The 17,129-nt window shown below is 37.6% G+C and overlaps 1 protein-coding gene across 1 annotated transcript in view; it reads right to left on the bottom strand.

The window, feature by feature from the left end:
• LOC126964129 (syncytin-1-like) overlaps positions 1-17,129 on the bottom strand; it is a 50,690-nt gene that overhangs the window by 25,274 nt on the left and 8,287 nt on the right. The window contains 1 exon segment of the mRNA XM_050806943.1: positions 11,598-11,766. Within this exon segment, the coding sequence (XP_050662900.1) occupies positions 11,598-11,766 (169 nt within the window).

A 17,129-nucleotide genomic window follows, 5' to 3' on the forward strand; every position in this document is an offset into this window, starting at 1 on the left:
GGATTTCAGGAGACAAAATGGAAAGAAGTCATTGCTCTACCATCTTTTCCTGGAAATCTTATTCTGTATTTTAAAACACCTTTTAAAATTACTAAGATGCTCTGACGCAAATATTCACACATTACAACTAAATGCTACTTCCTTTGAAGCAGAAAGAAATAAAATAGGAAGAATAAACCACTAAATAAATAAATTTCATAAGCTGACCATTCTCAAAGGAGACTTTGGGGGGTGACGTTCTGTTATCCTCAGGCAAGCCAGTGGGACAGTACCTAAACGAGTGCCTCAGAAGTGGTTGAGCAGTGAGCTTGTGAGCTTTGAAACTCTTTTAGGTAACGTCTTGGCTTTGATTGCTACTCTGTCCATATTTATATCTTCTTGGGTTATGATTCTTTGTTCACTAACAGCAAATCAGAGATTGGAGAAAGAAGAAACTCAGTCAGCAACTAATCACACATTCCTTCTAAAGTCTAGAAAAGCTGCCAGAAAACCATTCTGGTGGATTTTGGAAGTGCTACTTCTCATGTCCCTTCCCGAGCCAACTTGTCGTAGATGTTTCTGTGTCTTATGAAAAATTACTTGTCTGATGAGGGCAGAATGTATAAACAGGCCCAATATGGCATGCACGTATACCAACCCCCAACCATAGGATTGGTGAATGGCCATGGCACCATGTGGGCACATTCCCCCTGTTTTCCCTCTGCCTCCACTCCCACATTATAGCCAGATGCTCACTACTACCCCCTGTGCACTCGGATCTTTTTAACCAAACATTTCAAGTATATGGGCTATTTCTCAAACTGGGTTCCACAGGGTTCTGAGGTCCCATGGAGGTGTCTCATGGGAAGTGAGGGTCGTTCAAGGGGAACTCTGAGCATGTGAGTCTCCAGGTGCTTCATCATCAGTTCAGATAGAACTCTGTTTACCTGTCTTACTCATGGGATTCCTCACAAAATTCTGATGCAAAAAAAGTTCTCCTGATAAGTCAAAAAACTCCTGCTACCCATAGGATACTGACCCATCAGTCTTCTACACTCCAAAACTCTCTATATTTTTATCAAGTACTCTGTAAATAATACTGCATCAGATATTTAAATTGTGTAATTTCACTTCATTTTCCTTCTGTCTCTTCTGTCAATGTCCTAGTAAAATCAATGGTCTCTCCTCCTCCTTTGAGTGGCACCCTGGCAGGTCCTAAGCCTTTTCTTTCAGGCATATAATTGGATGAATGGGGACTGGAAATTGGCAGGTATGTTGGCCAGCCATAGTCATGAGGGCTGGGTGGGACTCCCACTCACTGAGCACATTGGCAGCAGCTGGCCAGAGTCATAATTAAAACCAGCTTTGCTCCAGCTTTAGCATAAGGCTCAAAAGTGACAGTCAATAGTCCATGGGTCTGAAATATTCAGGCTAATGGGAAAGATATCTTAGACCCGAGTCTCTCAAAACTCATCACCGAGACAACAATCTAAACAACTAAATGTCCAACTGCCTATTCTCCTGCTTTAATTTACTCTGCAGAATATGTGGCACGCAAGCAGTGTTGCTCAGTTGGCCCCACTCCCACCAGGTAAGACCCACTGGCTTGGAATCCCCACCAGTCAGTGTCAGCAGGCTGGATACTGCCTAAGATGACTGAGTTCCCTGGGGGAGGGGCAGCCACCATCACTGCAGCCCCAGTCAATCATTTTCTCCTGCGGGTGCCAGGGAACTGGGTGGTTTGGATCAGAAGGAATTCCCCACAGTGCAGCGCAGTGGCTGTGGCAGGTCATGGCCAGACAGCTTCTTTAAGTGGCACCCAAATCCACCCCTCATCATTGGGTGAGTCCGCCCTGCAGGAATTCCAGCAACTCCAGCCAGGGGTATACAGACAGAACTCTTTATCTCCCTGGGATGGAGCCCCTGTGGGGAGAGGCAGCTGAGGTCTCCACGGTTCAGCCAACTTAGTCTCTCCTGCCTGCTGGCTCTGGAGAGTTCGAACAGTCTGGATAAGGGAGGCTCTCCCCAATGCAGTGCCCCCACTCTGCTAAGGGGCAGCCCAGACTGCTTCTTTAAGTGGGTCCTTGATCCTGTTCCTCCTGACTGGGTGAGACCTTCCAACAGGGGTTGCCACTTACCTCATACAGGGGTGTTCTGGCCGGTATTAGGTCAGTGTGCCTCTGGGACAGAGCTCCCAGAGGAAGAAGCAGGCTGCCATCTTTGCTGTTCTGTAGCCTCCACTGGTGATACCTCCATGTTAAGAAGGGACTCAGGCAAATAGGGTCTGGAGTTGACTCCCAGCAAACTTCAGCGGTGCTACAGAAGAGAGGCCTGACTGCTAAAAGAAAAACAAGGAAATAGAAAGCAACAACACCAACATCAACAAAATGACCCACAAAAATATCCCGTCCAAAGGTAAGCAGCCTCAAAGTTTGAAGGTATATAAACCCACAAAGATAAGAAAGAATCAATGCAAAAATGCTGAGAACTCAAAAAGCCATAGTTCCTCTTCTCCTCCAAAGGATTGAAACATCTCTTCAGCACGGGAACAGAACTGGGCTGAGGCTGAGGTGGATGATTTGACACAAGAATGCTTCAGAAGGTGGGTAATAATGAATTTCGCTGAGATAAAGGAACATGCCTTAACCCAGTGTAAAGAAGCTAAGAACCATGATAAGACATTACAGATACTAATAACAAGAATAACCAGTTTAGAGAGGAACATAAATTACCTGATGGAGCTGAAAAACACAACTTGAGAACTTCACAATGCAGTCACAAGTGTCAATAGCTGAATAGACCAAGTGGAGAAAAGAATCTAAGAGCTTAAAGACTATCTTGCTGAAATAAGACAGGCAGACAAGGCTAGAGAAAAAAGAATGAAAAGGATCAAACAAAACCTTCGAGAAATGTGGGATTACGTAAAAGACTGAACCTATGACTGACTGGGGTACTTGAAAGAGATGGGTAGAATGGGACCAAGTTGGAAAACATACTACAGGATATCATGCGGGATAATTTCCCCAACATAGCAAGACAGGCCAACATTCAAATTCAGGAAATCCAGAGAACCCCAGTAAGATACTCCATGAGAAGATCAACCTAAAAACACATAATCATCAGATTCTCCAAAGTCAAAATGAAAGAAAAAAAAAATTAAGGGCAGCTAGAGAGAAAGACCAGGTCACCTACAAAGGGAAGCCCATCAGACTAACAGTGAACCTCTCAGCAGAAACCTTACAAGCCATAAAATATTGGGTGCCAATACTCAACATTCTTACAGAAAAGAATTTCCAACCCAGAATTTCACTTCTGGACAAATTAAGCTTCATATGTGAAAGAGAAATAGAATTCTTTTCAGACAAGCAAATGCTGAGGGAATTTGTCACTGCCAGGCCTGCCTTGCAAGAGCTCCTGAAGGAAGCATTAAATATGCAAAAGGAAAACTATTACCAGCCATTGCAAATGCACACTGACGTTCACAGACTGATGACACTATGAAGCAACTACATAAACAAGTCTGCAAAATAACCAGCTAGAATCATGATGACAGGATCAAATTCACACATAACAATATTAACCTTAAATGTATATGGGCTAAATGCCCCAATTAAAAGACACAGAATGGCAGTCTGGATAGATTCAAGCCTCTTTTGGTGTGCTTTATTCAAGAGACCCATCTCACATGCAAAGACACACATAGGCTCAAAATAAAGAGATGGAGGAAACCTTACCAAACAAATGGAAAACAGAAAAAAGCAGTGGTTGCAATCCTAGTTTATGACAAAACAGACTTTAAATCAACAAAGATCACAAAAGACAAAGAAGAGCATTACATCACAGTAAAGGGTTCAATTCAACAAGATGAGCTAACTATCCTAAATATATATGCACCCAACATAGGAGCACCCAGACTTATAAAACAAATTCTTAGAGACCTACAAAGAGACTTAGACTCCCACGCAGTAATAGTGGGAAGCTTTAACACCCCACTGTCAATATTAGGCAGATCATCAAGACAGAAAATTAACAAGGATATTCAGGACCTTAACTCAACTCTGGATCAAGTAGACCTGATAAGATATTTACAGAACTGTCTCCCCCAAAACAAGAGAATGTACATTCTTCTTGGTGCCACATGACACTTCCTCTAAAATTGTTCACATAATTGGAAATAAAACACTCCTCAGAAAATACAAAAGAACTAAAATCATAACCAACAGTCTCTCAGACCTCAGTGCAATCAAATTAGAATTCAAGATTGAGAAACTCACTCAAGGCCGGGCGTAGTGGCTCACACCTGTGATCCCAGCACTTTGGGAGGCCAAGGCAGGCGGATCATGAAGTCAGGAGATCAAGATCACGGTGAAACCCCATCTCTACTAAAAATTAAAAAAATTAGCCAGGTGTGGTGGTGGGTGCCTGTAGTCCCAGCTACTCAGGAGGATGAGGGAGGAGAATGGCATGAACCCGGGAGGCAGAGCTTGCAGTGAGCTGAGATCACACCACTGCACTCCAGCCTGGGTGACAGAGCAAGACTCTGTCTCAAAAAAAAAAAAAAAAGGAAAAGAAACTCACTCAAAACCACACAACCACATGCACACTGAACAACCTGCTTCTGAATGACTCCTGGGTAAATAATGAAATTAAGGCAGAAATCAAGAAGTTCTTTGAAACTAATGAGAACAAAGAGACAACATACCAGCATCTCTGGGAGGCAGCTAAAGCAGTGTTAACAGGGAAATTTATAGCACGAAATGCCTACATCATAAAGCTAGAAAGATCTCAAATCAACATCTTAACATCGTAACTAGAAGAACTGGAGAAATAAGAGCAAACAGACTCCAAAGCTAGCGGAAGACAAGAAATAACTGAGATCAGAGTAGAACTGGAGATGGAGACATGGAAAAACCTTCAAAAATCAATGAATACAGGAGCTGGGTTTTTTTGAAAAAATTAATAAAGTAGACCACTAGCTAAACTAATACAGTGCAAAAAAGAGAAGAATAAATAGACACACTTAGAAATGATAAGGGGATATCACCACTGACCCCACAGAAATGCAAACAACCACCAGAGAATACTATACACACCTCTATGCAAATAAACTAGAAAAATCTAGAAGAAATGGATAAACATCTGGATGCATACACCCTCCCAAGACTGAACCATTAAGAAGTTGAATCTGCCGGGCGCGGTGGCTCAAGCCTGTAATCCCAGCACTTTGGGAGGCCAAGACGGGCGGATCACGATGTCAGCAGATCGAGACCATCCTGGCTAATACGGTGAAACCCCGTCTCTACTAAAAAATACAAAAAAACTAGCCGGGCGAGGTGGCGGGCGCCTGTAGTCCCAGCTACTCAAGAGGCTGAGGCAGGAGAATGGCGTGAACCTGGGAGGCGGAGCTTGCAGTGAGCCGAGATCTGGCCACTGCACTCCAGCCTGGGCTACACAGCCAGACTCCGTCTCAAAAAAAACAAAAAAAAGAAGTTGAAAGAAGTTGAATTCCAATAGCAAGTTCTGAAATTGAGGCAGTAATAAATAGCCTACCAACCAAAAAAAAAAAAAAAAAAAAAAAAGAAAGAAAAAAAAAAAAAAAACAGGACCAGATGGATTTATAGCTGAATTCTACCAGAAGTACAAAGAGGAGCTGGTACTATTTCTTCTGAAACTATTCCAACAACTGGAAAGGAGGGACTCCTCTCTAAATCACTCTATGAGGCCAGTATCATCCTCATATGAAAACCAGGCAGAGATACAACAAAAAAAAAGAAAACTTCAGTCCAATATCCCTGATAAACATCAATGCGAAAATCCTCAATAAAACACTGGCAAACCAAATCCAGCAGCACACCAAAAAGCTTTTCCAGCATGATCAAGTTTGCTTCATCCTTGGGATGCAAGGTTGGGTTCAACATACACAAATAAATAAACATGATTTATCACATAAACAGAACTAAAGACAAAAACTACATTATTAGCTCAATAGATGCAGAAAGGCCTTCAATAAAATCCAGAATCCCTTCATGTTAAAACCTCTTAATAAACTAGGTATTGAAGGAACATACCTCAAAATAATAAGAGCCATTTATGACACACCCACAGCCAATATGATACTGAATGGGCAAAAGCTGAAAGCATTCCTTTTCAAAAACAGCACAAGACTAGGATGCCCTCTCTCACCACTCCAGTTCACCATAGTATTAGAAGTTATGGCCAGGGCAATCAGGGAAGATAAAGAAATAAAGGATATTCACATAGGAAGAGAGAAAATCAGATTGTCCTTGTTTGCAGATGATATGATCCTATAGTTAGAAAACCCCATTGTTTCAGTCCTGAAGCTTCTTAAGCTGATAAGGAACTTCCGCCAAGTCTCAGGATATGAATTCAATGTGCAAAAATCACAACCAGTCCTATATACCAGCAACAGACAAGCAAAGAGCCAAATCATGAATGCATTCCCACTCACAAGTGCTACAAAGAGAATAAAACACCTAGAAATATGACTAACAAGGGAAGTCAAGGACCTCTTCAAGGAGAACTACAAACCACTGCTCAAGTAAATCAGAGGAGACAAAAAGAAATGGAAAAACTTTCCATGCTCATGGATAGGAAGAATCAATATCATTAAAATGGTGATACTGTCCAAAGTAATTTATAGATTCAATGCTATTACCATGAAACTACCATTGACATTCTTCATAGAATTAGAAGAAAACTATTTTAAAATTCATATGGAACCAAAATTAGCCATATAGCCAAGACAATCCTAAGCAAAAAGAACAGGGCTGAAGGCATCACAGTACCCGACTTCAAACTATACTACAAGGCTACAATAACCAAAGCAGCATAGTACTGGTACAAAAACAGATAAATAGACCAAAGGAAAAGAATAGAGAACTCAGAAATAAGACCACACATCTACAATCATCTGTTCTTTGAAACCTGGCAAAAACAAGCAATGTGAAAATAATTACCTATTTAATAAATGGTTCTGGGAGAACTGGCTAGCTATGTGCAGAAAATTCAAACTGGACCCGTTCCTCACACCTTTTACAAAAATTAACTCAAGATGGATTAAAGACTTAAATGTAAAACCCAAAACTATAAAAACCCTAGATAAAAATCTAGGCAGTACCATTCAGGTCATAGGTACGGGCAAAGATTTCATGATGAAAACACCAAAAGCAATTGCAACAAAAGCAAAAATTGACAAATGGGATCTAATTAAACTAAAAAGCTTCTGCACAGAAAAAAAAATCATCAGAGTGAACAGACAACCTACAGAATGGGAGAAAATTTTGCAATCTATCCATCTGTCAAAGGTCTAATATCCAGAGTCTACAAGGAACTTTAAAAAAAAAAAAAAAAAACATTAAAAAGTGGACAAAAAACATGAACAGAAATTTCTCAAAAGAAGACACACATGCGGCCAACAGACATATGATAAAAAGCTCAATATCACTGATAATTAGAGAAATGCAAATGAAAACCACAATGAGATACCATATCATTCCAGTCAGAATGGCGATTACTAAAAAGTCAAAAAACCACAGATGCTGGCAAGGTTGCAGGGAAATAGGAAAACTTTTACACCATTGGTGGTTACTTCAACCATTGTGGAAGACAGTGTGGTGATTCTTCAAATACCTAGAACCAGAAATACCATTTGACCCAGCAATTCCATTACTGGGTATATACCCAAAGGAATATATATCATTCTGTTATAAAGATACATGCATGCGTATGTTCATTGCAGCACTATTCACAATAACAAAGACATGGAATCAACCCAAATGCCCATCAATGATAGACTGGATAAAGAAAATATGGTACATATATACCATGGAATACTATGCAGCCATAAAAAGTAACAAAATTATGTCCTTTGCAGGGACATGGATGGAGCTGGAAGCCATTATCTTCAGCAAACAAACTCAGGAACAGAAAACCAAACATTGCATGTTCTCACTTATAAGTGGGAGCTGAACAATGAGAACACATGGACACATGGAGAGGAATAGCACTGGGACCTGGGACCTGTCAGGGGTGGGGGAAAAGGAAGGAGTACATTAGGAAAAATAACTAATGCAGGCTGGGCTTAACACCTCAGTGACATGTTGACAGGTGCAGCAAACCACCATGGCACACGTTTACCCATGTAACAAACCTGTACATCCTGCATATGTACCCCAGAACTTAAAATAAAATTTAAAAAAGAATATGTGGCACCTTTTACACGTTGCATACACTCTACACTAAATATTATTGAACATCCCCAGTTACTCTTCTTCTAAATAAAAATATCAGCAACACTCACAGGCTGCAAATGAAGTATTACAATGTTCCTTGAAAAAAAAGTTCTAAATCTTATGATTAAACCATAATTAAATAACCTAAAATAGTTTCATGGTGTTAAAAAACAAAAATAAAAGGAGCTGTGTGAAGTGTTTATTAGCCAGAATGTAATAACTCTTTTTTAAATTGGGGATGGGGAGGTATGTGTGAATGTGTGTGTTTATCATGGCTATTAAACTTAATTTGGTGCTCACTGAGTTGTAAAATAAATGAAGAATCACTCTACACTCTTTATGTCAGCCAAATGCTGGGAAGCTAAAAATCACTTGAGATCTAGTTGAACAGGTGCACATGGCGGTTTTCTGCCAAAGAGATGGAGCTGCCAGCAACAAAATTCTATTTCTTTCCCCCACTTCTAGCTAGAGGAACTGTGTTTGTTGATCCTTGACTTCAGCTCAAAAGCAAATGTGGGTTTCTTGGGGACTGGTCTGGTGAGACGGATGAGTGAGGGTGCTGAGTGACATAGACACACACCACATACATAGACACAGGTGCAGCCTCCTAGGGATGAATCAGGTGCCACCTTACAAGTTCTGCTCCCTTATTTTATCTGCAGAAGAGAGGGCTAGAAGAAAGAAAAAAGAGCATCATTTCCTATAATTTGCTTCAAATAGAACAGCAAATTGTTAGCCATAGTGGAAGGGCATCCATAAATAAACCTTTCATGAGTGGTTTGTGGCTTCCTTAAGTGTACACACACGTACAAAAATAGAATATGTATTTTTGTGTTTTTTGAATTTTTGTGTACATAAAAATATTTCAAAACAGAAGCATATGTTTATTTTCAGCAAGAAATGAAATATACCTTTGTTTCTTAATTATACCTAGTGTTGTCAAGTTGTAAAAGGGTAGACTGAAGCTTCAGAATGGGCAAGTGTCCTAGTTATGGGAAAGAAACTTTTGGTCCAGGGCTTGGTTGCCTTAAGGAACTTTCCCCACCGAAGACTTAGGAGGTTTCAAGTAGAACTAGAATCAATGTTCTTATTAAATACACTGAAAGTGATATCTATGTTGCATAATATGAAGGCCACCTTTCCCCAAATATTCAAAGCACCATTGCTTTATTTCTGTTGGTTAATCTCTTTGGATAGGTACACTTCTTCCTTAAATTCCTCTTTTAAAATGCAAATGCCCATAGGAAAACATAATACATCATGGCACAGGTTAGTTTTACAGATCCACTTCCTCCCTCCCTGAGGTCAAATGGAAGAGTGAAATCAAAGTGAGAAAATGTTGACAGAGAAAGGAAATCGGCTATTGGGCCACTCATGTCTCTGCTTCAGTTTGTGTAAGTCTGGCTCAAGGCTATCTAAGCTAGCCGTTAGCTGCCCAACAACTTTGCCCAGTTTTTTTTTTTTCTTTCTTTCTTTTTTTCTTTTTTTGAGACAGAGTCTCCCTCTGTCGCCCAGAGTGAAGCGCAGTGGCCGGATCTCAGCTCACTGCAAGCTCCGCCTCCCGGGTTTACGCCATTCTCCTGCCTCAGTCTCCCGGGTAGCTGGGACTACAGGCGCTCGCCCGGCTAGTTTTTTGTATTTTTTGTAGAGACGGGGTTTCACCGTGTTAGCCACGATGGTCTCGATCTCCTGACCTTGTGATCCGCCCATCTCGGCCTCCCAAAGTGAACTTTGCCCAGTTTTAAAGTTCATTAATAATCACTGAAGCTATTGGTATGCAAACCATCCAGCAAAAGAATCCAACAGATACACAGCAAACGCCTAGCTCTCTCTCCAAGTTTATTGAATTTCCATCTAGCACCTTTGTCTCAGTCATTGTCACTCTACTGTAGCTTTCCAAAAGGCTTCCCCACGTTGATTTCCCCCACAACTCCCGCACATTTTCACAATGCAGCCAGAGTGATTTGGTTTTCCAAGATGTAAGTCTGACCTAGTTAGCTCTCTGCTTAAAACTCTTCTGTACTTTGTATTGTCCATGGAATAGGGTCCGGACTCCTAAATGGTCTGACAGGGGAGGGCTCCCCCAGCCTCTGCCAGCATGGCATCTCCCTCTTCCACCTGCTTCCCAAGAACTCTCCTTCAAAAGTTCTTTGAAGTCCCCATTTCTTTCTTCACCTACTCATCCTTAAGGTCCAAGTCTTACTCCCTCAGAGAATACTTCCTGATTTCTCCAATTAGATCAAAATGAACTATAAATAGTAAGCTTTCTTTGGCGCTACATTTTTCTCCTTAATGATGACCTCTACAGTTGAAATTGCCCATTGGTTTTATGTATTATTTGGTAATGCCCATCTCCCCAACTATATTGTAAATGGCAAATAAGCAGGAAGAAAGGCTGTTTCATTAACTCTGGGCACCTAATTAGCTAACATTTCCCAGCCTCCTTTTTAGTTATGTATGGCCATATGCCAGGGATATGACCAATGGAATGTGAACAGAGGGAATGTGGACCACTTCAAGAACAGGCCCATATGAAATTTGCATGTGTAATGCTCCATATTATTTTTTCTTAAACTGACTGGAACATAAAAAAGGATAAAGACCTTGGAAGTCATGTTTTGAAGACAGGGTTACCACAAGGCAGAAAAAGTCTGAGTCACAAACAGAAGGACATTTACTCAAACTATTCGGGAATTTTTTGTAGAGGCAAGCATTGCTCTAATAAAACACAATTCTATTCTCCATGGCTAGCATAGTGTCTAAAACATAGTAGATATTCAACAAATGAAAGCATTGGTTCTTGGTATGTGGGAGATTCTTTGTACTTGGTAGAGGCAACTGGGTGTCTGCATTTGATCAGGATTTTGGGGAACAATGCCATTTTTCTATGATTATCTGAAGAAGAATGGAAGATTCTCAGCTACCAAGGAGAGACTTAAGATTTCACATAACAAAAAATGCCTGATTCTTGGCTGGGCATGGTGGCTCATGCCTGTAATCCCAGCACTTTGGGAGGCCAAGACAGGTGGATCACGAGGTCGGGAGTTCGAGACCAGCCTGGCCAATATGGTGAAACCATGTCTCTGCTAAAAATACAAAAATTAGCCAGGTGTGGTGGCACACGCCTGTAGTCCCAGTTGCTTGGAAGACTGAGGCAGAAGAGTCGCTTGAACCCAGGAGACAGAGGTTGCAGTGAGCTGAGATCATGCCCCTGCACTCCAGCTTGGGTGACAGAGTGAGATTCTGTCTCAAAAAAAAAAAAAAAAAATTTGATTCTTAGTATTTTTATGTACTCAATTGAGGTAATTACATGTGCACTCAAATTTAATGACGATCAACCAAGTATTAAAACACTAGTTCAAGTACCTGAGATTTCCATCTGATCCCGGTTGGAAACTTCTGTGAGACATATCAAAGAAGAATAGAAGCAGATTCTGCAGAGCTGGGCAGACCTGTGTGTGACTTAGTCTATTCCAAGTTTGGGCTGTGTCACCTTGAGGAAGTCCTATGATCACTTCAAGCTTCAGTTCATCCTCTGTAAAATGAGAACAACAACAAAAAGAGTACTGGATATAATATGCATAAAGCAATTGTCAGAGAAGGGACATTTTGAGAACTCAAGCTATGGTATTGATGATGATCGTGATGCCAATTGATAGCAGCAGCTTCTCTGGGAGCCACTGTGAAAATAAATGAGCATTAATATCTTGGGCTAGAGAGTTGATGAGGCAAATGGTGCAATTTGGTAGACTTGTCTGAACTCTTCACTAAAGAGAAATCACCAGGCTGAGGTCACCTTTTTAAAAGTACTTTTCCATGATTACAAAAGAAATTTTTACTGCATATTTTTAAACATTTGCATATAAAGAGGAAAATAAAATTCCCACTATCAGAAGAAAATTGATATTAAAATTTTAGTGCATCTACATCAAGACTTTGCATCTCTACTTAGAAATACTTATAAAATATAAACCTGATTGTACATGTGAAATTACAGTTTAATTCTTCAGAACCTGGCCCTGCTAGATTTCCTGTATTTTCATTTTAGCCTCACAATCCCTGTAGGCAATTTACTGAGGCTTTCTAAATCTTAGTGTTTTTTTTCTGTAAATTGTAGCAAATAATAGTCCCAACTTCATAAGGTTGCTAGGTCAATTAAATCATGAAATACATGGAATGTGCTTAGAATAGTTTCTGACACAACAAAAGCATTACATAAAGGTTAGCAATAATGATAACTATAATAATTAAGTGATGATGATGATTTGTATGTGTGTCTCTGTAGAAATAAATGCAAAAAGGATAACAAAAGATAACATGGCAGCATTTCATTTGAATATAGACTTTGATTTCATATTCAAATATATGAATACTTTAATGAATGAGTCTAAATCTATAGAAGATTACTTGATTCTTTCACAGTTTCAGTTTTGAAGTCTATTCTAGATTTTTTATTCTACTTCACTAATTTGGTCTATGTATTCCTGAAACCAGTACCACATCGTTTAATTTTTTTTTTTTTTTTGCTTTATTTTGACTACTTGGCTAAGTACATTAATTATTCAGCTTTTCCAAAATATTTTTGGAATTAATATCTTTTCATTATCACAAATAAATTTTAGAATTTTTATATCACGTTTTAATCTGTTTTGGTATTATTTTGTAATCGCACTATCTTTTAGAAGTATTTTGGGAGGAATTATAAACTTTATATTGTCTTTTCTTATAAAACCTGGTACATGCTTCCATTTATTCAATTCTCCTTTGCTGTATGTCTTAAGTATTATGTTTTTCATTTTTTAAAAAAGAACTTATTTCTTCTTTATGTCTAGGTAGTTTTCATTTTTATTGATACTGTGAAGGAAATTTTTTTCTTCTCATTTTGTTTGCTAACTAGTTACTTTTGCTGTACAAGAAAACAATGGATTTTGATCCATTGATTTTGTACCTATAAAAATTACTGAGCTCTTTGACAAGTTTAACAGTTTATTCGTCAGTGTTCCTGAATTTCTCAGATGAACAATCAGATAATCTAGAAACAATAAATATTGGATTTCCTTTTTACCAATGATTCATTAATGATTTATAATTGCTATTTTAATTGTACTGGTTGAAATGTCTATTTACAAAGGTAAATTATGGCAGCAATAAGAGGAATCCATATAATTTGTCAATTTTCTAATTCTACAGGGGGTACTCCTCGTGCTTTACCATTAAGAAGAATGAATGTCAACATCCTTGGTTTGATACCAGTGTTTAAAATTAATTTTAAAGGAGTATCCTTCTAATCCTAGCCTATAGAGTTTACTTTTAAAATTTTTTATTTTATCGAGGCATTATGCTGAAATTTATCAAATGAATGTTGTTAAACAGTAAAATAACCATATAATTTTGTCTTCTTTGTATCACTGCACGGGAGGATTATATTAATCAGTTTCTTCATATTGAAAATTGTTTACATTCCTGGAATCAACTCTATTTGGTCAATTTGTATTATCATTATTGTATTTTCTTACATTTGAATCACTAGCATTTTAAGTAGATATTTTTCACCATTATTTTAAAACTTAGTGTTACTATCATATGTGTGTGTGTTTAATAACATTTTAGAATCAGAAATGTGTTCAGTGAATAAACTCTAAGGGACTATTGCCCTACTTTTTCTCTGAAAGTTTCAATATGAACACTGTATTGTTGTATTCAATTCATTCTGTGAATTGATCTTTTCAGGATTTCAACCTCTCCTGATAGCGTTTTGGTCAGTTATAATTGCCTAGACAATCATATTTGTCATTTAGATTATCAAGTTAATTAGCTAAATATTGCTTATTATTATAATTTATTTTGAAACTCTACTTGTTATTCTGCTATTATTTTAAAGTATTCTCATCTTTTCAAGTAGATCATTTCTCATTATAAATATTGGTTAAATTTTTCACATACAGTATATCATGTTTTTCAAGAGTTAGCTGTTGAATATATTCTTCCATTTTAGCCCTTTTAAAATTTCTGTTTCTGACTTTATTATTTCATGCTTCTACTATTTTAAGAAAATTTTTAAATAATTTTCTACATTGAATGCCTTCTTTATTTAGAAGAAGACAGTCATAGAATTGCCTTTGAGCACATCTTTGATTACACAACACTAATTTCAGCAGGCAGTTTTCTCATCCTCATTTTCTAGTTAGTTATATAATTTTTATTTTTGTGATTTGAAATATATTGTTGATTTTCATGTTTATATGCCTACCTTTTGTGGAAATTTGTAGTTTTACTTCAATCTGATTATAAAATATGTTTTTTAAAATTTCTGCTTTTGAAATTTATTGAATTTTTTCCAACTACTTTCTTAAAACCAATGTAATATATGTTTGTAAAAAATATATATTCTTAGCTTTAGAGAGAAAAAGCTTATTAACTATTAATTAAATATATAGGTACATGTATTCAAATCCTCTATTCATAATTATTATTATTTAACTGATCTGAGAAAAAATTGACTAGTATATGAAAATCACTAAATTTTTTTGTTATTTTCTTACAGTTGTAATATTTTTGCTTTATATATTTTTAACCTGTATTAGACCAGCATATTCTTATTGGGAAAGATGTCTTTTCTCAATGATTCATTATAATTGATTCATATAATGATTCACATAATGATTCATATAATGATTGTATCAGATTCCTTTGATCTTAATAAATTTTCACTTTAAAATTTTCACTTTAAATTTTTTCTTTATTATTAATATTGTTTCTCTTGCTTGTTGTTGATTTACATTTTCTTAACATATTTTTCCATATTTGTATTATTAGTCATTCTTTAAGAAGCTTTTATTTCCACATTGGATCTCCTATTAACAAGATACAGTTATTATCCCACACTCTTAAAGGGATCAATGTCTGTATCCAGAATAACTAAAAATATCCAATTTGAGAAGGACTCTTTGGAGGCTCATGCTAAGAAGTGTATTTATCAACAATTTAATACTGGATATCCCTTATAAACCTGAAAACAAACCAACATTTAATTTTACTTTCTGAAATTAATATTGTGTTATGGTACCTTATATCCTAAATATTTTAAATTTCTATCTGCTTATCTTTCTATCAATGGATAACATTAAGATGATCTGGCTACCTCTGCTTTGAGTGGTGCTGGGCTGGCAGGGCAGTAAATTTTGAGCTTTTCCTGCTGTCCCTTTGGCAGTCTAGGGTCTCTGAGCTGTCATCTGTCTCTAAGGAAGGCCAGGGCCTCTCCTCCTCCCCAGCTGGTCAAAAAGGTAAATGATATTATCTGAACTAGTCAGAATCTAGACCAGCAGTCTTCTTTCTTGGCATTGCTTTCCTTCCTTAGAAGAGAGGATTGATATCTGAGCCTAGGAGGAAAGGTTGGAAGAAATGATATCAAATAGTTTTAGAAAGTAGCACATTCTAATCTTACAGGAAGTTTTATCTCAGATGAATTATTTAACATCTTTGTATCATATTATTTTCATGTGTAAAACAGGGATAATAAGATCTACTTAATAGGATTTTTGGAGGTCTTACATGTGAAAATCTATCAAATTTAATATGATAACAAGCAATTAATCAGCTATAGATAGGTGTCATTCTTCATATAATGTGTTTATGTTTTGTTCATCTTACATTCTAATGGTTTTCTCATTTTGATTGTAGAAATCCTTTCTCCCATGCTTCCTTTTCTTCCTTTTTTTTGTCCTTTGTCTTTTTGTTTCTCTATTTTCTTTTTCTTTTCTTTTCTTTTTTTTTATTGAGATGGAATCTTGCTCTGCTGCCCAGGCTGGAGTGCAGTGGTGTAATCTCAGCTCAAAGCAACCTCCACCTTCCGGGTTCAAGCAATTCTCTTGCCTCAGCCTCCCGAGTAGCTGGGACTACAGGTACACACCACCATGCCCCACTAATTTTAGTATTTTTAATAGACTTTTGGTTTCACCATGTTGGTCATGATGGTCTCGATCTCCTGACCTCATAATCTGCCTGCCTTGGCCTCCCTGTTTCTCTATTTTTAAATGAATCTTTCATTAGTTCAGAGGAAAGAGCTAAGATTTAGAATGTCAGAAAAAAATTTTAAAAATGAAATATATATTTCAATCACACCCACAAACTCACAGATACACACACACACACACACACACACATGCTCTCATACTCAACATAACCAAAATAGCATTTCTATGGCTTGGGGTCGATGCAAATCTAAGTTCATTTTCAAACTTAATCACTTTACATCTACACAATCATTCGCTTTTTTTAATCCTATGAAAAATGCAAATGTGTCCATAATCTCAACTCTGTAATTATAGCTCTGCAAGTTAACTGCTCCGAGTCTGAGTTTTCTCATTTGAAAAACTGGGGTACTAATAACACCTATTTCACGGAGTTGATGTGAGAATTAAATAAGCAATAAGTAGACAATTGGCTGTCATCCAGGGGAAGCTCAACAAATGATGATTGTTGTTAAAAAAAAAAAAAGAGCAAAGAGAGTAATTCTTTTTTTTATAAAGCTTTAAGGAGGCTTAAGTGACCTACTATGTGTAAGAGGCTTTGCACAGAGTAGGAACTCAACAACATTTAATTCCTGCACTCCCTTTCTTCCTTCTTTGCTTAGTGAAAAAAAGAAAGCTGATGAACACACTCATTGTGGATAATTTATACTATTTTCTGAAGCAGAGTAGACTCGGTCATTTCTTTTATCCAGTGCTAGTAATAATGTCTGGCAGAAAAAGTCTCACTCAAAAATAAAAGAGGTAACTGACTCAACTAAAGACGTGGTATGCAAAATCCTGTTGATGTCAATCCAGCTAACATTTCTCCCCCAGTGGTGGATGCGTAAATTTCACAGTCTCTTCTTTACTTTTGATTTTGATACGTCTT

Source organism: Macaca thibetana, chromosome 10, assembly GCF_024542745.1.
Source record: "Macaca thibetana thibetana isolate TM-01 chromosome 10, ASM2454274v1, whole genome shotgun sequence".
Taxonomy (NCBI): domain Eukaryota; kingdom Metazoa; phylum Chordata; class Mammalia; order Primates; family Cercopithecidae; genus Macaca; species Macaca thibetana.